This window comes from Sesamum indicum, linkage group LG13, assembly GCF_026168435.1.
Source record: "Sesamum indicum cultivar Baizhima isolate 11 linkage group LG13, ASM2616843v1, whole genome shotgun sequence".
NCBI lineage: Eukaryota > Viridiplantae > Streptophyta > Magnoliopsida > Lamiales > Pedaliaceae > Sesamum > Sesamum indicum.
The window spans coordinates 17,279,525-17,303,798 of NC_142669.1; the positions used below are offsets into that span (position 1 = coordinate 17,279,525).

General features: G+C 34.0%; 1 protein-coding gene and 2 long non-coding RNA genes across 10 annotated transcripts; 1 reads left to right on the forward strand and 2 right to left on the reverse strand.

The window, feature by feature from the left end:
* Positions 1–1,009: 1,009 nt before the first annotated feature.
* LOC148784574 (uncharacterized) lies at positions 1,010–6,391 on the reverse strand. 4 transcript variants are annotated; one of them, XR_016063761.1, is made up of 5 exons: positions 6,247–6,391; positions 5,845–6,027; positions 4,976–5,057; positions 4,058–4,165; positions 1,010–1,231 (listed from the first exon to the last, which is right to left on the reverse strand). It is a non-coding gene; the product is annotated as an uncharacterized LOC148784574 (long non-coding RNA). The 4 variants fall into 4 exon arrangements; XR_016063760.1 differs by having other exon boundaries at positions 6,243–6,389; XR_016063758.1 differs by having other exon boundaries at positions 6,223–6,386.
* A 5,210-nt stretch (positions 6,392–11,601) lies between these two features.
* On the forward strand, positions 11,602–12,372 carry LOC148784575 (uncharacterized). Its single transcript, XM_088876894.1, has one exon. The coding sequence runs from the start codon at positions 11,602–11,604 to the stop codon at positions 12,370–12,372; it is 771 nt and encodes a 256-aa protein (XP_088733020.1).
* A 3,668-nt stretch (positions 12,373–16,040) lies between these two features.
* Positions 16,041–21,465, reverse strand: LOC148784576 (uncharacterized). Of its 5 annotated transcripts, none has more exons than XR_016063733.1 (6): positions 21,264–21,465; positions 20,885–21,067; positions 20,016–20,097; positions 19,452–19,539; positions 19,098–19,205; positions 16,041–16,262 (listed from the first exon to the last, which is right to left on the reverse strand). It is a non-coding gene; the product is annotated as an uncharacterized LOC148784576 (long non-coding RNA). The 5 variants fall into 5 exon arrangements; XR_016063735.1 differs by having other exon boundaries at positions 16,041–16,266; XR_016063734.1 differs by lacking the exon at positions 19,452–19,539 and having other exon boundaries at positions 21,284–21,463.
* Between the last annotated feature and the right edge of the window lie 2,809 nt (positions 21,466–24,274).

Below are 24,274 nucleotides of genomic sequence, written 5' to 3' on the forward strand. Positions count from 1 at the left end.
GGTCTTTTTATTCCCAATTATAATATTGTCAGAAGGATCAATTTAAGACAAAATTCAAGTTTAGGGATGTTAAATCAAGAAATGAACTTGAGAAACTAAAACGATTCTAAATGAAAACATAATGAATCAACTATAATATTTAATTCTAATAAAGAAGAAAAATATATGATACTTCTAATTCCTCTAGAGTACTTAAAAGATGAATGATATATCTAATAAATAGCATAATATTTCAACATGCTTAATTTTCTAGGAAAGATCATAAATATTTATATAAAAAAAAAACAATTACTAGGGCACTTTAAAATTTAAATGAATAGCATATGAGTAACATGTAAATACTAATCCAAACTTCAAAAAAATAAAAATATAACATTGAATAAGTATCCTCAATTTTATTAAATTAAACGTATTGTTGTAAAATTTAAATCAAGTGATTTACTACTAATTAATTTTATTTTAATATTAATATTAGATTAATATTTTTAGATTATAAATTTTTCCATAATATAATGGATGTATCATTTCGAGAATTCTAATAATTGTAACTTATGATTAAATATAAAATAGTGAGAATGTTTTGAGTGTTTATTTCTATTGTAAGAAAACATTCGTACCTTTAACGTGGTACACTTCATATTGTGCTCTTTTTTAGTTATATTGTTAATCTTTTATTAAATGAAACTTATTACTAAAACAATCCAAAATAAAAAATTTTGACTAATTATTTTTATTTTACTATTGAGTTTGTTAATATTATTATTTTCTTTTTAGTTTGTTGTTGATGATTGTATACTACAAAAGTTCTATTTTCTTTTATTTATTTTTTATTAGCAGTGTTTTTTCCGTATGGAGAATAGAGTTCGAAGGTGTTCCAACTGTAAGCAGTATTGGGAAAAAAAAAAAGAAAAGAATTCTAAAAAAATAGTTGATTTGAGCTTCAATGATATACCAACTTGTGTATATGGTTGAGTTGATTTTGATCAAGTAATAAATATACAACAAGAAATTGGTTTCGGATCAAAATTTTTACTTCTTTGGCTAAGAAACAAGGCGTTCTTATTGGAGCCACAATACAAAGAAGGCCGAAGTACTACCAAACACACTTAATTCTTATTTACAATAGACTCTTTACATAGATGGCTGCCGATTCTTGGAGAACCCAGGAGGGTTGATACTCTGGTGCAAAAGACTCATACTCCAAATTACTTGAACCCGATCGTCGTGAAAGCTGTCTTCACCAGCATTAAGTTGTTAGAATGAAATAAATAAACAAGAAAATGTGTACAGAATCAACAATTAAAGAGAAAAACTAATGACATGCAATAACATCTTCTCTCTAAGAACTAATTTAAACACCCAATAGTCACATATTGGCTGCTAAAAGAAGAGTGCATCTTCGACAACATCTAGAACCACATAATAACCTATATATCCATATATTCCTCTCTACCATTTTCTAGCCAAAAAAGCAACCTTTGACCTTATCAATTGTTTCTCTATCAATTTTTCCCATATTCAGAAATCAAGTAAGGTTGAAACCATTGCAATTTATTTTGTATAATTCAAACCCAAAAGTGTCTAATTTCTATGAAACACTCACGTACTCAACATTCTAATTTGGAATCGATGCAATTACGGATTCTGAGACCGCTTTAAATATGACGGGCGCAAGAGAGTTGGAGTTGAGACGTAAACAAGAAGTAACCCTCCATTATTTTTCTTGGTTTATTCTCGGTTTGTTCATTATATTAGGTTTTGTTTCCATGTTGCTTTATCAAAACTTTTTGTTTGTCGTACATTTAAGATTCTTGTACAAATTTTACAAAAACACCATATTTGTTCATATCATCGACATCTCAACTTTGCAGGCGTATCAAAGTATTGTTGGAAATTCTATATCATACAATCACAAATTAGTTCATTTGTAAACTTTAAAAAATATCATACATATAATAAATTGCATAACTGTTCTAGATGCCAATCTCATTATCGTTTTTTAAATTATTGGTCAAATATCTTAAAAGAATTTTCAACACATCTTAACAAGTTTCAGCACGATAATCATTTGTCGAAAGAAAAGTAAATATTGTATTTCTTGAAAATCTGAACAAATATGGCAATGAATGCAATTTGACCAAAAATAGTAAACTGAATGCTTTTTAAAATGTTACAAAAAAACTTCAAAAACTGTTTCAAAGTCGATTACTTTTATAAAATTAAAATTCAACAAAAAAAACTTCACTTAAAGTCCAAAACATATGGCTTGTCATGCATTTATCCAAAAACAATTACATGATTTCATCTATTGCTAATCAAAATATTTTGTTAATTTTTCTTCATTATTGTAAGTTCAAGCTGATTTTGGAAAAATGAGTTTATTATAAAACACTTGACAAGAAAAACAAATCTTTGAGTAAAATATAAAAGCTGCTTTTGAGAACATTAATTGATAACAGAAGAATAGTTGACAAGGAAACCAATTTCCAGTAATATTTAAAGGTTCTTCAAACACAATTTAAGTTAGCAAAACTCTGTGTACCTCAAAAACCATTTATCGACTCATGAAATTATATAGTACTCACAAAATATTTACCAAGTCCTCTTGAAAAACAGATTTTAAATTGGCATCTAGACAACAGTTAGACATTTTAGTATAGCATTTAATTTTCAAAGTTCACAAATAAAATAATTCATGATCGAATGATATAGATTTTTCAACGCATTTTTCTATGATACGCCTGCAAAAACAAGAGGTTAATAACATGAACCAACATGAATTTTGTAAATTCATACAAGAATTTCAAAAGCATTACGAACAAAAATTTTTAAGGCAAGCGCATGAAAAGAGAACCCAACACAATAAATGAACCAAGAATAAATTTACGAAAAAAGAGGAGGGTTTACTCTCCAATTTAGGTCTCAACTCTAACCTCGCACCCTTCACATTTTGAGCAGCCTCAAAACCCATAATTATTTTCTTTCCAAACGAGAATGGTGATTTTGTGACTTTTCAAAGAAATTAGAGCAATACAATTGGGTTTGAATTATACAAGTAAAATCAATGGTTCAACCACCTTGATTTCAAAATATGGAAGAAAAATTGACAAAGAAGAATTAATAGGGGCACTGATTACTTTTGAGTTAGAAACCAGAATAGAGGAATATGAAGATAGGTAGGCTACCATTAGGTTCTAAAATGTCGTCAAATAGCATACTTTAGCAGCCAACATATGTTTCAACTGAGCATTTAAATCCTACTTAGCCTTTTGATTCCCGCACAATATTTATCGATATGAGGTTATCTACTTCGCACATGGCAAATCAAATTCAAACTCTGGCCCTAGCTCTTGTAAAAGACAAGTATGAATCACACATACCAACTGACATGCTTCACTTGTAGAATCAAATAAATGCATATTATACATATTACTGAAAAATGATTTATGACCAGTAACAATAAAACTCGCATATAAAAGAATTCGTGCTAGATTACCAGTAACAACAGTACTTCTTGAAGAGATTATAAATAGTATGACATCTATTCTTTGCATTAAGATAGAATCATGAAGGCACAAAAGAAAACAACACAAATACATAATTGCGACATGCTCTAATTTAAAATTTAAAGGCATAAAATAGATACCGCATAAACAAGATACTTTTCTATATGGCACTTGAGAGAAAATATTCTGTCTGTCCATTAATTGGTCTAGGAAGTTAAAATATCACTGTCCTAAGGGAATATTATAATACTTGAAGTCAAGTTAAGATAAGAGCAAGGGAGAGTGGATGATGGCACTTAGCTTTCAGCAGATTACATATAAGAGTAAAATACTTAGGAAGTTTCATCACAGTCCCAAGAGAATATTAAGATAGTTAAAGTCAAGTTCAAATAAGAGTAAGAGAGAATGGACGGATGACACTTAGCCATCAGTGGATCACATATATGCAATAAGAGGTGAAGTAGGCAAATTGATCAGTAAACATACTTACTGCTCCTTAAGTAGACACAGATTCACTAATCAAAGTGAAGATATACATGGCTTTCCATTACCTTCAAGCAGTAGTCTTACTCTAGATTGTGCAATTGACAACATCAGCATCTTGCTCGTATAGCTCCATGTGTTAATAAGTGGAGCCAAAAGGTTTCAGCACCAAAGTCCTACGTGAACCAAGGATCATTTGGCAGCAATTTTCAGAAAACTTAAAATATCACTAACCTCGCATACAGGTAGAAATCATTTCCAAAAAAATCTTTTGTGAAAAGCTTGTAAGTGTACGTACGATTCTTTTACATCAATGCAAATAACCTTTTCCCAAAACAAGAAAATCACTTCCATTACATTTTTGCATTCATTTAGATTATATAACTTCAAGTAAAGAACTTTCTGAAACAGAAAATGCATACATTTATATTATTGCTGCAGTCACATTCTTTCCTATCTCAATGGTAGGAAGATCACACAACACACCAAGATGACAATCCAAACAAAAGCCTGTAGATCCTCATGGAAGATTTGGAGAAACAAAGTGACTATGTCATGAACACTCATCGCAATTTGATAAAGTCTTGCAATTAACACAAGCGTACTGATCAATCAAAACTTAAGAAAAGGGACGGGAAAATATATGCATGCAGAACACATTGCAGACGTTTTGGAAAATGATAAGTCAAAACAAAGCAACAATTAAACTGTAAATAGTGAAATCTTAAGGAGGATTTAATTGCAGTAATCCGGGGAACAAAATTGTTTGAGATTCCAATAGGCCACTGCTGTTGATTGCATTCTCAGGATCAGGGATTTCAATGGTAAATTAATGTCACTAAGAGTGGAAAATGACCAGATAAAACCAAGAAAAGACAATCATAAGCACAACAGTTTCTGAACAGAAATATTAGAACCAATCCATTCACAACTGAACAAAGACATGGCCTGAATTTCCAAACCAATCAAATTTACACATAACTGACCTTGTCTTCCACCAGTTAACTTGATTTGGAGACCCTTGTCGACAAACTTCGCCAAATCCAAAACTGTTCCTTTTCGACCAGACTGAAACAAAGAAACAATTTGTATATTAGAAAAACTGACAAAACATATATAGACATATAGATCTATATATATGCACCCGTGCACGCACACACGCCTGAGAAAGAAGAACCAATAAATCGTGTCCTTATTAAGGCTAGAATAGCATGTTTAGGGAATACGTCTCACGAGAGATTGCTAAAGAACAGCAGCTTTATGCAGCAACAAATATGGCTTGCAATTGTCGAAGAACCAAAGAAAACAATGAGAATAAACTTAACAGCTCTTCACTACACATCTTTTAACAAACAAGAGTAAATACATGATGCACCATATACAAGAACAAAACATGCAACTTACCTGTAATTACAATTGCTTATTCCCGCATTCTGAAACTGACATGAAAGAAAGACTGCAGCTCATCCTTGCACATGATTTTAAAGCAAAGAAAGGATACAAGGGACAGTTCCACCAAAAGAACACTATCCCAAGAACACATTTTCTTGAAAATGAAGATAAATTCACCAACTTGACTTACTTTTTTCTTGAAAGGAGAAGCAGTTAAACACAGTCAAGAGACTTGGAAATAATTTTCAGGGAAGTTCCTTAAAAGTAGTTCCAGCAATTTCCTCGGTCATGTCTTGAAAATTTTATTATTTGGCAGTTGCTGATGCCAGAATTACCAACCCGTGTACAACTTCAACATAGAATGTTAGGAACTAACACCACCATTTTCTCACCATTTTATCCAGTGTAGCAATAAAAATCACAACAAAATCAATACACTAATCAAACAGAAAAACAACCATACCAAAAGGGAAGAGGCCTCAGAACCTCCAATGATGGGAGCCGTCTTGGCTATTCTCCTCGCAAGTTCTGAACCAACAAAACTATCTTCACCGGCATCCTTGAATTTAAGTCCCGCACCTTTGTCCCCCGCAATAGTAATCCACGGCGTACTAGAGAACCCATGTAGTAGTTGAATTTCAAGAACCTTGAAATAATTCACCAACACCATAAAGAAAAAAAAAACAGAGTAAGACCGTGTACTTCAAGAATTCGTGATCTTTAAGTAGTCATCATACCAAGTTTTCCATTGGGCAGACAAATTCATTTAAACAAGATACATTTAATTTCACAAAGCAAGAACCCTAAATCAAGAAACTTAAAAAAGAAAAAAAAAACTCACTTGCTTTGATCAAGAAGTACCTACTGAAAAAAAGAAGAAACTGAGGTTGGAGAATGGTTGGTGGCTGTCAGCGGAGGAAGGCGCGGCTGCCTGAAATGTGAGAATTGGCTGCCGTCGAAATGGGACGTTTTTCTTGGCTTTTTTTTTTCATATGGTTTTAGTGTGTGTTTGGTATTTTACAACGGATAATAAAATTTGCACTGGGCTGGGCCGGTCACTCTTTGTTGGGCTTTAATGGATAAGTTTTTTGATCTTATTTGCCACATACATTCAGTTCTATAAATATAAATAGTTAATTACATTAATTTTTATTAATTATTATTTGTCATCATTATTTTTTATTTTTTTTAATCCATCCATTTATGTTAAATTTCGAATTATTTTTGTATTATAAATCTTTCAAAATTTACATCAATTAGGTTTTATAATTTAAGTAACTTAATATAAAAACATTTCTCAGTTTTTAAAACTCGTTTTGTCCATCAATTAATAGATACCATATAATTTTTTTTATTTTATTATACTTATCATTATTTCATCATATTTTTCTTTTTTTTATGTACGTACATACTTATTATTGATTTTGTTTAAGAGGTCATGCAACAAAAACTACAGTGTTTAGTATCAATTATAAAAAAATTATTATTTTTAAATTAATAAATTTACAAATTCTTTAAATTATAAAAATTATATTTATCTGTTCAAACGTTATTGACTCAATTAAAAGTTTAATTCATTTAAATAAATAATTCAGTCAGCGGAGGAAGGCGACTGCCTAAAATCTTGACGACTGATGCTACCGTTCAAATAGAATGAACAAATTTTGTTTTTCTATATTTTTTGCTACTTCTTCTTTTTCACTTTCAACTGATATTTCTATAATTTATAGTGTATGTTTTAGTGTGTGTTGTGCATTTCACAACGGTAACAAATTCTTAGTTTTACAACTCACTTCCAATTGGTTTGAGCCGGTAGCCTTAATGGATAAACAATCTCTTTCAAAATTCACATTAATTAGTTTTTGTAATTTAAGTAATTTTATATAAAAACCTTTCACAATTTTTAAAATTCGATTTTGTCCATCAATTAACGCTATAATATTTTTTTATTTCATTATATTTATGTTTATATCAGAATTTTTTTTTATGTACGTACATATTAATTATTGATTTTATTTGAGAGGTCATGCGACAAAAACTTGTTTAATATCAATTATAAAAAAAATATTATTCTTAAATTTATGAATTTATAAATTCTTTAAATTATAAAAATTATATTTATCTATTCAAATGTTATTGACTCAAATAAAAGTTGGATTCATTTATGAATAATTTTATTGAGTGAAGTGATCATAAGCATATAAATATGATTAAGTTGGTATTTATAATTTCATATAATTAATAATAATTTATGCTATATATATGTGTCTTTATCCAATTTATTTATTTTTAAGCATTATTTGGCTTATAATTTACTTATTGGATACATTTTATTCTTAATATTTTAATTACACATTTCGAATTAATGCATTTTAACTTCATAATGCAGAACCCTAAATCAAGAAACTTAAAAAAGAAAAAAAAAACCTCACTTGCTTTGAGTTGATCACTTTCAAGAAGTACCAGTACCCACTTAAAGGAAGAAGAAACTAAGGTTGGAGACTGGTGGCTGCCGACGGAGAAAGGTAACTGCCTGAAATGTTGAGAACTGATGCCGCCGATGAAATAGAACGACTAAATTTTATTTATTTCTTTAATGTCATCTATTGTTATAATTATTATTAAGTTAAACTACAACGAATTTCTAGAAAGTTTTTTTTATAATTATAAATATATCTTATATTTAAAATTATAAATATATTTAAAACCAATGAACGTCTAACAAAAGTACTTATTTATGGAAAGCTGTTGTAAAAAGTATTTATTAGATAACAATTTTAACAAATATTCATAATTTTTATTGGATAAATTTTATTCTTAATATTTTAATTACACATTTCGAATTAATGTATTTGAAACTATTATTGCAACTATATTTTTTCAATGAATAACTTTTAAATTTATAAGAAAATCCCCTGACACATGAGCAAGCGCCCCTTGATGGGAAAATCCCCCCATTGCATCGGCAATCTCCGTCTGCTCCTCCCATGAGAGTACTCCCCCCGAAAGCTCTACCCCAAGAGTACTCGCTGGAACTGTTTCTAGCCTCGAGCAGTTGGTTCAGCGTTCTTGCATCACTTCTCTATGAATAAAAAAGTTTCAAAAACGGCTGCATTTCTATTTACCATCCGCCAAATTGAGGGTGAGACTCTGAGAGACCACATGCAAAGGTTCGTGGACGTAGTGCGTGAGTTTCCCCATGTTAATCATGAGTTATTGGCCAGTATTGTCCAACAAAACCTGCTACCAGGAAGATTCAAGGAATCCATAGCCGGCAATCCCCCTAGAACTATGGAGGATTTACTCATGCGCTCCCATAAATCCATCCACATTGAGGAGTCGAACGCATCGGATCCTTCCCTCAATAGCAAAAGGAAGGGTCGGGAGAGGAAAAGGAACCGAAGAAAGAAGAACGCAAGCATGTACCTCGGGCGGGGTTCGCTCACTACACCCCCTTGAACGCTTCCAGAGGGGAGATATTAGTCGTAGCTGAGCAGCAATGGTTAATCAATTAATGGCCATGGAAAATGAAAGACAAGCTTACGAGACTCAAGTCCAACAAATATTGTGGCTTCCACTAAGATAGAGGGCACACGACGAAGGAGTGCCACCACATGAAAAATGAGATAGGAAACCTGATTCAGTGAAGATACTTGAAAGAATACGTCAACCAAGGATTGAACCCCCAACCTCGGGATCCAATGTCCACACAGACCAAGAACGACGACAACCTCCCCACCGCAGGGGTTATCGCCGTAATTTTAATTGGCCCGGCGGGTGATGACTCGGCTAATGCAAGAAAGGCTCTCGCTCGAGCAGCTAGGGGAAACCACGCGCAAGCCCCTATTCAAGTTTACAATATTAGTTTGAAACAAGGGATGAGATTTCATTTAGCCAACAGGACTTGGACCCAGTGAGGAATTAAAACAACGACGCCCTGGTCATCTCTGCCACGATCTCTAACTTTTGGGTCAAAAAAATTTTAGTGGATAGTGGGAGTTCGGCGGACATTATATTCCACGACGCATATGTCCAATTAGGGATTGACAACGCTCAACTTCTAAAGGTGAACGCCCCACTCACAGATTTTAGCGGGAAAATAATCAAACCATTAGGGGATGTAATGCAAACAATGTCTCCCGGCTCTTATCCAAAGAGGTCCACCAAATTGGTGAAGTTCCTCATGGTGAAGGCTCTATCTGCCTACAATGTTATCTTGGGGAGACCGAGCTTAAACCACTTTAGAGCAATAGCATATACTTTCCACCTGAAACTTAAATTCGCCATCCCTAACGGCATGGGAGAAACCATGGGGGACGAGAGAATGGCCAAGGAATGCTACGTGAGTACCCTTAAAAGATCGCGTGAGAAACTGAATGAAGCGGCCGATGAGAAACAAAGAGAAAGATGACTGATGGAAGACATGAGATGAGAGACACCGCGGAAGAGCACGTAGGAACAACCTATGGGGAGAAAAGAGTTGAAGCCTTGGAAGAGTTGAAAGGTGATCCACGGCGAGAAGACGATGAAGATAGACACGGCGATGTGTCACAAAGAGAATTTAACTCAATTTTTGATAAAAAATGAGGAAGTGTTTGCATGGAGCATGACGGATTTTTATGGGATCCCACCTAACGTTATCACTCATCAGCTCAATGTAAATCCCGAAGCAAAACCTATAAAGCAAAAAAAAAAAAAAGGATATTCGAGTTGGAGAGAAGTCAAGCGATAAGAGCAAAAATGGATAAGCTGCTTAAGGCCGAACACATATGCCCGGTGCAATACCCCGAGTGGCTGGCTAATGTTGTCTTGGTTCCGAAGCCAAACGAAAAATAGCGCCTCTGTATTGACTTCACAGATCTGAGCAAGGCATGTCTAAAGGATCCCTTCCCCCTCCCACGTATTGACCACTTGGTTGACTCCACCTCCAGATGTGAAATGTTGAGCTTCCTAGACGCGTATCAAGGCTACAATCAAATTCCTTTGGCCTCTGAAGGTCAAGAGAAAACAAGTTTTGTCACGGACCAAGGGATCTTCTGTTACAATATCATGTCATTCGGCCTGAAAAATGCAGAGCCAACATATCAACCATTTGTCAACTACATGTTCAAAAACCAAATTGGTTGAAACATGAAGGTCTACATAGATGACATGTTGGTTAAGAGTGTGAAAGAACACGATCACATCAAGGATCTAGAAGAGTGCTTCCAAATATTGAAAGCTTTTGGCAATGAAGTTAAATCCCGCTAAGTGTACCTTTGGAGTGGGGGTGGGGAATTTCTAGGGTACATGATCTCCAAGTGCGGAATAGAAGCAAACCCCGATAAAATTAGCGCTGTCATGAACATGCCCCCACCAAAGTCGGTCGTAGAGGTACAAAAACTCGTGGAAAATTGGCATCCTTGAATAGATTCATTTCACAATCTACGAATAAAGGCCTATATTTCTTCAAGATCCTTCGCGGCGCGGAAAAGTTTGGGTGATGCTAATCCATCCAAGAAGCATTTGACGAGCTGAAGAAGTATTTATCTTCCCCGCCTTTATTGACGAAACCTAAAATAGGATAAACCCTCTACCTTTACTTGGCGATTTTAGAAAATGTTGTTAGCTCAGTTTTGGTACGAAAGGAAAACAAAGGGCACCACCTGGTGTACTAAGTTAGCAGGATGTTGCAGGGGGCTGAGTCCAGGTACTCCTAAATTCAAAACTAGCCTTCTCTTTAATCACTGCAGCTAGAAAGTTGAGGCCGTATTTTCAGGTGCACCTAGTGGTTGTGTCGACAAATCATCCTTTGAAGCAAGTGTTGTCGAGTTCGGAGCTCTCTGGGACAATGGTCAAGTGGGCAGTAGAGTTAAGTGAGTTTAGCGTCGAGTTTCACCCCAGGCCAGTCATTAAAGCACAAGTGCTAGCCGATTTCACCGTCGAGTTGGCGTACAACGCGGCAAGTATTTCTACGCTTTCCTGGAGTATGCACATCAATAGATCATCCACATCGGCGGGAAGTAGGGATGGAATAGTTCTAGAGAGCCCTAAAGGAGACGAATTTGAGTATGCTATAAAATTAGAATACCCCTCGTCGAACAATGAAGCAGAATATAAGGCATTTTTAGAAGGACGTAAGTTAGCTTTGGACGCTGGGGCGAAAAAGATTATCATCTATAGTGATTCACAACTGGTGGTTAACTAGATCCAGGGATCCTTTGAGACACGAGATGAAAAAATGGCCAAGTATTCCCTGAAAGCGAAAAATCTATTTGAGAAGTTCGAAGAAGCCTTTGTTGTTCAGGTGTTGAGAACAGATAATGTCGTAGCCGACCAACTAGCCAAGTTAACATGCTCGATGGCAGCCATCCGAAGCAGAAGAATCACTTTTCTCTCGTCGCAAAGAGCCGTTATACAGGAGCAAGAGGAGATTATATGCGTGGACCCAACACCTCCGAGTTGGAAAGAAGAGATCGTCAGATTCCTAACTGATGGAACTATACTGGAGGACCAAAAAGAGGCAAATGCCTTCAAAGGAAAAGCATCCCGCTTCATTATGATAGATGGAGACATATACAAACGTGGTTTCTCGCTGCCCCTCCTAAAGTGCCTGACTCCTGAAGAGGAAAATTATGTCCTAAGAGAGATACATGAGGGAATTTGCGAAAACCAACTTGGACGAAAGGCCTTACCGGGAAAAGCCCTCAGGCATGGATTCTTTTGGCCAACGATGCTCTCCGACGCATATGAGTTGGTAAGGCGATGCCGGTCATGCCAAGAACACGCAAACATTAATCACCAGCTGACAGCGCTAATGCAACCCCTTGAAAGTCCCTGCCCTTTTGATCTGAGGGGTTTGGACCTAGTTGTCTCTTTTCCGCAAGCCGCAGGACTAAAAAAGTTCTTGGTTGCGGTGGACTATTTTACAAAGTGGGTAGAGGCCAAGCCGTTAGCCAAGATATCGGAGAAAGATCAAGTTCCTAAGGAAGAACATCATATGATGTTTTAGATCCCCGGTGCCATAATATACGACAATGGGACTACGTTTTCGGGGGAATAAACTTAAGGACTTGTACAAGGAGCTGGCGATCAAATAATTCTTCACATCAGTTAGTAATCACCAAGCAAACGGACAGATGGAGGTCACCAATCGGATAATCCTTTAACATTTGGATACTCGATTGGGAACCGAAAAGAGAACATGGGTGAGTGAGCTCCCTAGAGTTTTATGGGCATATCGAACGACACCAAGAACTCCTATGGGAGAATTCCCGTTTAACCTATCTTATGAAACAAATGTTGTAGAGCTGGCAGAAATAGGAGAACTTTGTTGGCGAGTGAAAAATTACAACCCTGACTACAACGAGCAAGGGTTGAGGATGAACGTAAACTTTTTCGAAGAGGGCAGAGAAAACGCCACAATCCGGGCCACTATGTATAGAACCAATGCGAGAGTCAAGCCGAGAAGTTTTCAAGTGGGAGATCTGGTGATGCAAAAAGCCTAAGCTTCGGGCCCCATTGGGAAGTTGGATGCAAAGTGGGACATCCCTCGCACGTGGAACATCGCAAATCTCAAGAAGTATTAGTGTTAAGTTCTATGGGTATGTAAAGTTCACTTTTTGAATGTTTTGTAATAGGGAGCAAAGTAGAAGTGTAGCGTTTTATCCCTCCCCGTCGACCTCTTGTGAAACTCTTGTAATTTGCGCTCAAGTAATGAAGTTAATTTTCCCACTGTAGTTCAAAATTTCTTTGATAAGGGGGATCTATGAATTTTCGAGAGGCCCCCTTGAGGTACCAATTGCCCCGGGACCTCTAACAGAAAATTCACTAAGATCAACCCCCCAGCGACGTCATCCTCGGAGAATTTTGCCTCCCTAAATGAAGTTGGCAAAGATCCAACTCCGGGACGCGAGCGAAATCATCCCTTGAGGCAACATCCAATCAAAATACATTGCGTAAAAAAAGCAAACTCATCCTAGAAAGATACAACGCGAGTGACATAAAAGCCGATTAAGTAAAATACTGCAAAATCATGAGTTAGAACCGCCTACTTACAAAATCGCCCAATATGAGGCGAAGCGGTCATCCTAAATAATATGCGTTGATTACATGGAGAGTCAAATTCATACTAAACAAAATAATCCGATTACATTCCGAGATTAAATCCTAAGTAACAAACGAAAAACTACGAAACTTTTAAACTTGGGGGGCTCAACCTTCGGCAACTTCCACCACCTCCTCTTCACCCTCCGACACCTCAGGATCGAGGAGCCCATTGTCTTCTTCAACAATCCGGCCATTCTTGCGAAGGGTCCAACGAAGGACACGGCGATACCTTCGAATTGCATCATCATAAATAAGAGTTGCCTTGTCACTTAAGATCGTATCGAACTACTCTAATTCTTGGAAACTCGAGACCGCCTCCTCTTGAGCCCCGGTACCGAACCACCTGAGGCGCGACCGCGAGTAGGGAGGGGGACTGCACCCCCCTACCTGAGGCGCCGCCTCAAACCGACGGGCGCCCCCCCCCCCCACCTCGAAGTCGCGCCTCGCGCCTCCCCCTGCCTTCGTCGTGCCCCACCTTCCGTTGGGTGTGCCGTCGTCTGTCTGCAATCTAACTCACGGCCATTTTCACATTCACCCTCCCCACTCCACATTTCAATCAAAGAAGCAAAATACAAAGCAAGAACACCAAATAAAGAAGAAACAAAATTTAACTAAGGAAGAGAGCTACCTTTGCTAGCCATTGTGGAGAAAATGGGGTTGGGAGTTTGAAATGCAAATGAAAGGAGAAAAATATAAGTGAGTAAGTGGAAGACAAACATGGGGCACATATCAAACAAATTCAACCCACCGCACCGTATAACTTCCAACGGTACTATAAATACCAAAAATATTAATTTTTTAAGGCAGCCACTATTTATTGCAAGTGACCATTTTTCTTACTAAAAGACCTTCCTCAAAAATTATGTTTCACCTGGTGCATAATTGTGGCGTAGGTAACATTTTTAATTTTATCCATTTATAAAAATCTCGACCACATCAATATATATATATATATATATATATTAATGATTACATAACTGAATTAATATTGTGGGATACTAATGTTTAATTCACGTGATATATATTTACAATTATTATAAAATTTTACTCCTTATTATTAAAATATATTAGTTTTCAGCTTCTCATTAAGTAAACAAATAACCCAAAAATTAAAACATAACAAAATCAGTCAATTAAGTAAAAAGTATAATGCGAAGTAACTATTTTGCCCTTGGAAGATACATTACAAGGAATTATCCCCATCACAATGTATCACGAGGACTGTTCTTGTGCATATAAATTTTTTAATTTAAATCGAGTTAGATCAAACATAAATCAATTACACAGTAAATATAATACATTTGTCATGGAATTGATGTGCAATTTAAGGGAAGTGATCCATTACACGTTAAATATATCATATTTATTGTATTTTGATCGAACCTGATTTAAATAAAGTTTTTTTTACTGTACATATATACAAATTTGAGCTATAAAATGTGAACAAATCACCAATCTATGAATCTGATTTCCTATATTTGTAGTGACACTAACTACTAGTTGACAACTTACAAATTTAGGGACTAAAGTGAGAAAAAAAAATTCTAAACTGGTCATTTTATTCCCAATTATAATATTGTCAGAAGGATCAATTTAAGACAAAATTCAAGTTTAGGGATGTTAACATCAAGAAATGAACTTGAGAAACTAAAACGATTCTAAATGAAAACATAATGAATCAACTATAATATTTAATTCTAATAAAGAAGAAAAATATATGATACTTCTAATTCCTCTAAAGTACTTAAAAGATGAATGATATATCTAACTAAATAGCATAATATTTCAACATGCTTAATTTTCTAGGAAAGATCATAAATATTTATATAAAAAAAAAACAATTACTAGGGCACATTAAAATTTAAATGAATAGCATATGAGTAACATGTAAATACTAATCCAAACTTCAAAAAAATAAAAATATAACATTGAATAAGTATCCTCAATTTTATTAAATTAAACGTATTGTTGAAAAATTTAAATCAAGTGATTTACGACTAATTACTTTTATTTCAATATTAATATTAGATTAATATTTTTAGATTATAAATTTTTCCATAATATAATGGATGTATCATTTCGAGAATTCTAATAATTGTAACTTATGATTAAATATAAAATAGTGAGAATGTTTTGAGTGTTTATTTCTATTGTAAGAAAACATTCGTACCTTTAACGGGATACACTTTCATATTGTGCTCTTTTTGAGTTATATTGTTAATCTTTTATTAAATGAAATTTATTACTAAAACAATCCAAAATAAAAAATTTTGACTAATTATTTTTATTTTACTATTGAGTTTGTTAATATTATTATTTTCTTTTTAGTTTGTTGTTGATGATTGTATACTACAAAAGTTCTATTTTCTTTTATTTATTTTTGATTGGCAGTGTTTTTTCCGTATGGAGAATAGAGTTTGAAGGTGTTCCAACTGTAAGCAGTATTGGGAAAAAAAAAAAAAAAAAAAGAAAAGAATCCTAAAAAGATAGTTGATTTGAGCTTCAATGATGTACCAACTTGTGTATATGGTTGAGTTGATTTTGATCAAGTAATAAATATACAACAAGAAATTGGTTTCGGATCAAAACTTTTACTTCTTTGGCTAAGAAACAAGGCGGTCTTATTGGAGCCACAATACAAAGAAGGCCGAAGTACTACCATACACACTTAATTCTTATTTACAATAGACTCTTTACATAGATGGCTGCCGATTCTTGGAGAACCCAGGAGGGTTGATACTCTGGTGCAAAAGACTCGTACTCCAAATTACTTGAACCCGATCGTCGTGAAAGCTGTCTTCACCAGCATTAAGTTGTTAGAATGAAATAAATAAACAAGAAAATGTGTACAGAATCAACAATTAAAGAGAAAAACTAATGACATGCAATAACATCTTCTCTCTAAGAACTAATTTAAACACCCAATTGTCACATATTGGCTGCTAAAAGAAGAGTGCATCTTCGACAACATCTAGAACCACATAATAACCTATATATCCATATATTCCTCTCTACCATTTTCTAGCCAAAAAAGCAACATTTGACCTTATCAATTGTTTCTTTATCAATTTTACCCATATTCAGAAATCAAGTAAGGTTGAAACCATTGCAATTTACTTTGTATAATTCAAACCCAAAAGTGTCTAATTTCTATGAAACACTCACGTACTCAATATTCTAATTTGGAATCGATGCAATTACGGATTCTGAGACCGCTTTAAATATGACAGGCGCAAGAGAGTTGGAGTTGAGACGTAAACAAGAAGTAACCCTCCATTATTTTTCTTGGTTTATTCTCGGTTTGTTCATTATATTAGGTTTTGTTTCCATGTTGCTTTATCAAAACTTTTTGTTTGTCGTACATTTAAGATTCTTGTACAAATTTTACAAAAACACCATATTTGTTCATATCATCGACATCTCAACTTTGCAGGCGTATCAAAGTATTGTTGGAAATTCTATATCATACAATCACAAATTAGTTCATTTGTGAACTTTAAAAAATAACATACATATAATAAATTGCATAACTGTTCTAGATGCCAATCTCATTATCGTTTTTTAAATTATTGGTCAAATATCTTAAAAGAATTTTCAACACATCTTAACAAGTTTCAGCACGATAATCATTTGTCAAAAGAAAAGTTAATAATGTATTTCTTGAAAATCTGAACAAATATGGCAATGAATGCAATTTGACCAAAAATAGTAAACTGAATGCTTTTTTAAAATGTTCCAAAAAAACTTCAAAAACTGTTTCAAAGTCGATTACTTTTATAAAATTAAAATTCAACAAAAAAAACTTCACTTAAAGTCCAAAACATATGACTTGTCATGCATTTATCCAAAAACAATTACATGATTTCATCTATTGCTAATCAAAATATTTTGTTAATTTTTCTTCATTATTGTAAGTTCAAGCTGATTTTGAAAAAATGAGTTTATTATAAAACACTTGACAAGAAAAACAAATCTTTGAGTAAAATATAAAAGCTGCTTTTGAGAACATTAATTGATAACAGAAGAATAGTTGACAAGGAAACCAATTTCCAGTAATATTTAAAGGTTATTCAAACACAATTTAAGTTAGCAAAACTCTGTGTACCTCAAAAACCATTTACCGACTCATGAAATTATATAGTACTCACAAAATATTTACCAAGTCCTCTTGAAAAACAGATTTTAAATTGGCATCTAGACAACAGTTAGACATTTTAGTATAGCATTTAATTTTCAAAGTTCACAAATAAAATAATTCATGATCGAATGATATAGATTTTTCAACGCATTTTTCTATGATACGCCTGCAAAAACAAGAGGTTAATAACATGAACCAACATGAATTTTGTAAATTCATACAAGAATTTCAAATGCATTACGAACAAAAAATTTTAAGGCAAGCGCATGAAAAGAGAACCCAACACAATAAATGAACCAAGAATAAATTTACGAAAAAAGAGGAGGGTTTACTCTCCAATTTAGGTCTCAACTCTAACCTCGCACCCTTCACATTTTGAGCAGCCTCAAAACCCATAATTATTTTCTTTCCAAACGAGAATGGTGATTTTGTGACTTTTCAAAGAAATTAGAGCAATACAATTGGGTTTGAATTATACAAGTAAAATCAATGGTTCAACCACCTTGATTTCAAAATATGGAAGAAAAACTGACAAAGAAGAATTAATAGGGGCACTGATTACTTTTGAGTTAGAAACCAGAAAAGAGGAATATGAAGATAGGTAGGCTACCATTAGGTTCTAAAATGTCGTCAAATAGCATACTTTAGCAGCCAACATATGTTTTCAACTGAGCATTTAAATCCTACTTAACCTTTTGATTCCCGCACAATATTTATCGATATGAGGTTATCTACTTCGCACATGGCAAATCAAATTCAAACTCTGGCCCTAGCTCTTGTAAAAGATAAGTATGAATCACACATACCAACTGACATGCTTCACTTGTAGAATCAAATAAATGCATATTATGCATATTACTGAAAAATGATTTACGACCAGTAACAATAAAACTCGCATATAAAAGAATTCGTGCTAGATTACCAGTAACAACAGTACTTCTTGAAGAGATTATAAATAGTATGACATCCATTCTTTGCATTAAGATAGAATCATGAAGGCACAAAAGAAAACAACACAAATACATAATTGCGACATGCTCTAATTTAAAATTTAAAGGCATAAAATAGATACCGCATAAACAAGATACTTTTCTATATGGCACTTGAGAGAAAATATTCTGTCTGTCCATTAATTGGTCTAGGAAGTTAAAATATCACTGTCCTAAGGGAATATTATAATACTTGAAGTCAAGTTAAGATAAGAGCAAGGGAGAGTGGATGATGGCACTTAGCTTTCAGCGGAGTACATATAAGAGTAAAATACTTAGGTAAGTTTCATCACAGTCCCAAGAGAATATTAAGATAGTTAAAGTCAAGTTCAAATAAGAGTAAGAGAGAATGGACGGATGACACTTAGCCATCAGTGGATCACATATATGCAATAAGAGGTGAAGTAGGCAAATTGATCAGTAAACATAATGTTACTTACTGCTCCTTAAGTAGACACAGATTCACTAATCAAAGTGAAGATATACATGGCTTTCCATTACCTTCAAGCAGTAGTCTTACTCTAGATTGTGCAATTGACAACATCAGCATCTTGCTCATATAGCTCCATGTGTTAATAAGTGGAGCCAAAAGGTTTCAGCACCAAAGTCCTACGTGAACCAAGGATCATTTGGCAGCAATTTTCAGAAAACTTAAAATATCACTAACCTCGCACACAGGTAGAAATCATTTCCAAAAAAATCTTTTGTGAAAAGCTTGTAAGTGTACGTACGATTCTTTTACATCAATGCAAATAACCTTTTCCCAAAACAAGAAAATCACTTCCATTACATTTTTGCATTCATTTAGATTATATAACTTCAAGTAAAGAACTTTCTGAAACAGAAAATGCATACATTTATATTATTGCTGCAGTCACATTCTTTCCTATCTCAATGGTAGGAAGATCACACAACACACCAAGATGACAATCCAAACAAAAGCCTGTAGATCCTCATGGAAGATTTGGAGAAACAAAGTGACTATGTCATGAACACTCATCGCAATTTGATAAAGTCTTGCAATTAACACAAGCGTACTGATCAGTCAAAACTTAAGAAAAGGTACGGGAAAATATATGCATGCAGAACACATTGCAGACGTTTTGGAAAATGATAAGTCAAAACAAAGCAACAATTAAACTGTAAATAGTGAAATCTTAAGGAGGATTTAATTGCAGTAATCCGGGGAACAAAATTGTTTGAGATTCCAATAGGCCACTGCTGTTGATTGCATTCTGAGGATCAGGGATTTCAATGGTAAATTAATGTCACTAAGAGTGGAAAATGACCAGATAAAACCAAGAAAAGACAATCATAAGCACAACAGTTTCTGAACAGAAATATTAGAACCAATCCATTCACAACTGAACAAAGACATGGCCTGAATTTCCAAACCAATCAAATTTACACATAACTGACCTTGTCTTCCACCAGTTAACTTGATTTGGAGACCCTTGTCGACAAACTTCGCCAAATCCAAAACTGTTCCTTTTCGACCAGACTGAAACAAAGAAACAATCTGTATATTAGAAAAACTGACAAAACATATATAGACATATAGATCTATATATATGCACCCGTGCACGCACACACGCCTGAGAAAGAAGAACCAATAAATCGTGTCCTTATTAAGGCTAGAATAGCATGTTTAGGGAATACGTCTCACGAGAGATTGCTAAAGAACAGCAGCTTTATGCAGCAACAAATATGGCTTGCAATTGTCGAAGAACCAAAGAAAACAATGAGAATAAACTTAACAGCTCTTCACTACACATCTTTTAACAAACAAGAGTAAATACATGATGCACCATATACAAGAACAAAACATGCAACTTACCTGTAATTACAATTGCTTATTCCCGCATTCTGAAAGTGACATGAAAGAAAGACTGCAGCTCATCCTTGCACATGATTTTAAAGCAAAGAAAGGATACAAGGGACAGTTCCACCAAAAGAACACTATCCCAAGAACACATTTTCTTGAAAATGAAGATAAATTCACCAACTTGACTTACTTTTTTCTTGAAAGGAGAAGCAGTTAAACACAGTCAAGAGACTTGGAAATAATTTTCAGGGAAGTTCCTTAAAAGTAGTTCCAGCAATTTCCTCGGTCATGTCTTGAAAATTTTATTATTTGGCAGTTGCTGATGCCAGAATTACCAACCCGTGTACAACTTCAACATAGAATGTTAGGAACTAACACCACCATTTTCTCACCATTTTATCCAGTGTAGCAATAAAAATCACAACAAAATCAATACACTAATCAAACAGAAAAACAACCATACCAAAAGGGAAGAGGCCTCAGAACCTCCAATGATGGGAGCCGTCTTGGCTATTCTCCTCGCAAGTTCTGAACCAACAAAACTATCTTCACCGGCATCCTTGAATTTAAGTCCCGCACCTTTGTCCCCCGCAATAGTAATCCACGGCGTACTAGAGAACCCATGTAGTAGTTGAATTTCAAGAACCTTGAAATAATTCACCAACACCATAAAGAAAAAAAAAAACAGAGTAAGACCGTGTACTTCAAGAATTCGTGATCTTTAAGTAGTCATCATACCAAGTTTTCCATTGGGCAGACAAATTCATTTAAACAAGATACATTTAATTTCACAAAGCAAGAACCCTAAATCAAGAAACTTAAAAAAGAAAAAAAAAACTCACTTGCTTTGATCAAGAAGTACCTACTGAAAAAAAGAAGAAACTGAGGTTGGAGAATGGTTGGTGGCTGTCAGCGGAGGAAGGCGACTGGTGGCTCTCAGCGGAGGAAGGCGCGGCTGCCTGAAATGTGAGAATTGGCTGCCGTTGAAATGGGACGTTTTTCTTGGCTTTTTTTTTTTTATATGGTTTTAGTGTGTGTTTGGCATTTTACAACGGATAATAAAATTTGCACTGGGCTGGGCCGGTCACTCTTTGTTGGGCTTTAATGGATAAGTTTTTTGATCTTATTTGCCACATACATTTAGTTCTATAAATATAAATAGTTAATTACATTAATTTTTATTAATTATTATTTGTCATCATTAGTTTTTATTTTTTTTAATCCATCCATTTATGTTAAATTTCGAATTATTTTTTTATTATAAATCTTTCAAAATTTACATCAATTAGGTTTTATAATTTAAGTAACTTAATATAAAACCTTTCTCAGTTTTTAAAACTCGTTTTGTCCATCAATTAATAGATACCATATAATTTTTTTTATTTTATTATACTTATCATTATTTCATCATATTTTTCTTTTTTTATGTACGTACATACTTATTATTGATTTTGTTTAAGAGGTCATGCAACAAAAACTACAGTGTTTAGTATCAATTATAACAAAATTATTATTTTTAAATTAATGAATTTACAAATTCTTTAAATTATAAAAATTATATTTATCTGTTCAAACGTTATTGACTCAATTAAAAGTTTAATTCATTTAAATAAATAATTCAGTCAGCGGAGGAAGGCGGCTGCCTAAAATTTTGACGACTGATGCCACCGTTCAAATAGAATGAACAAATTTTGTTTTTCTATATTTTGTCCATCAATTAACGCTATAATATTTTTTTATTTCATTATATTTATGTTTATATCAAAAAAAATTTTATGTACGTACATATTAATTATTGATTTTATTTGAGAGGTCATGCGACAAAAACTTGTTTAATATCAATTATAAAAAGAATATTATTCTTAAATTAATGAATTTATAAATTCTTTAAATTATAAAAATTATATTTATCTATTCAAATGTTATTGACTCAAATAAAAGTTGGATTCATTTATGAATAATTTTATTGAGTGAAGTGATCATAATCATATAAATATGATTAAGTTGGTATTTATAATTTCATATAATTAATAATAATTTATGCTATATATATGTGTCTTTATCCAATTTATTTATTTTTAAGCATTATTTGGCTTATAATTTACTTATTGGATACATTTTATTCTTAATATTTTAATTACACATTTTGAATTAATGCATTTTAATTTCATAATGCAGAACCCTAAATCAAGAAAATTAAAAAAGAAAAAAAAAACCTCACTTGCTTTGAGTTGATCACTTTCAAGAAGTACCCACTTAAAGGAAGAAGAAACTGAGGTTGGAGACTGGTGGCTGCCGACGGAGAAAGGTAACTGTCTGAAATGTTGAGAACTGATGCCGCCGATGAAATAGAACGAATAAATTTTATTTATTTCTTTAATGTCATCTATTGTTATAATTATTATTAAGTTAAACTACAACGAATTTCTAGAAAGTTATTTTTATAATTATAAATATATTTTATATTTAAAATTATAAATATATTTAAAACCAATGAACGTCTAACAAAAGTACTCATTTATGGATAGCTGTTGTAAAAAGTATTTATTAGATAACAATTTTAACAAATATTCATAATTTTTATTGGATAAATTTTATTCTTAATATTTTAATTACACATTTCGAATTAATGTATTTCAAACTATTATTGCAACTATATTTTTTTTATGAATAACTTTTAAATTTAGAAGAAAATCCCCTGACATATTATCAAGCACCCCTCGATGGGGAAAGCCGCCCACCGTATCGACAATCTCCGCCTGCTCCTCCCACGACAGTACTCCCCTCGGAAGCTCCACCCCAGAAATTGATGATTCAACTGACGCCAGAAGCCTTGTTAGCCCTGATACGCGACGTGTCTACTCAAGCTGCGGCGCAAGTCGTGGCCCAATTTATAGCGCAACAACCTGTGAACCCGCCCCCTCCTTCCCCTCGTAGAAGTCGAGAATTATCCTCGGCTCATGAGGATGAGGAGCAGAGGCGAGAGGAAGTGAACAACAGGATCTCCAAACTTGAAGTCGCACAGACTCAAGATCAGAATCTCCATAATCGAGAATCTTCCGCCCCCCACCACCTAGGGGAGCCGAGGATTCCTACTTGCCGTTAGCTGTGGCACCTCAAAGACGCAGCCTGTTTCCCCCGAGTATTCTGGCCGAAGCGCTCCCAGCAGGTCTCAAAGTGTCGAACTTATAGGAATACGATAGGATAGGAGGCCCACAAGAACACTTGGACAATTTTTATGCCAAGATTGATTGGTACGATCTGAGTGACGTCGCATACTGCAAGGTCTTCCGCACTACGCTCTCAAAACATGCATTAGCCTGGTTCAACCAACTGTTCGTTGGAACTATTTCTAGCCTTGAGTAGTTGGTTCAACATTTCTTGCATCAGTTCTCCATAAACAAAAAAGTTCCAAAAACGGCTGCATTTCTATTTACCATCCGCCAAATGGAGATATTAGTCGTAGCTAAGCAGCAAGGATTAATCAATTAATGGCCATGGAAAATGAAAGACAACCTTGAGAGGTTTGAGCGGAGATGTGTACTTGCAGAGTTTCTAGGACATGATTGTGCGTATTGGCTTTCTTACTTGTTCTATTTTCCATTTCCTATGCCGAAGGCTGTTTGCCTTCGACACTGGACCGGAGTTGCAATGGTAATAATCAAATGACGAAGCGCTTTTAATCCGCAATTTAGATTAGACACTTGCACTCTTGATTCATTTAAAGAACTACATTGTCCTACCAACTTTCGAATAATCAAACTTATTATTTAATTCATTTTTTTCTTTAATAAATTTTAATAATAATAGTAATTTCAACATTTTTTAATGAATTTATTAAGATACTCCTCAA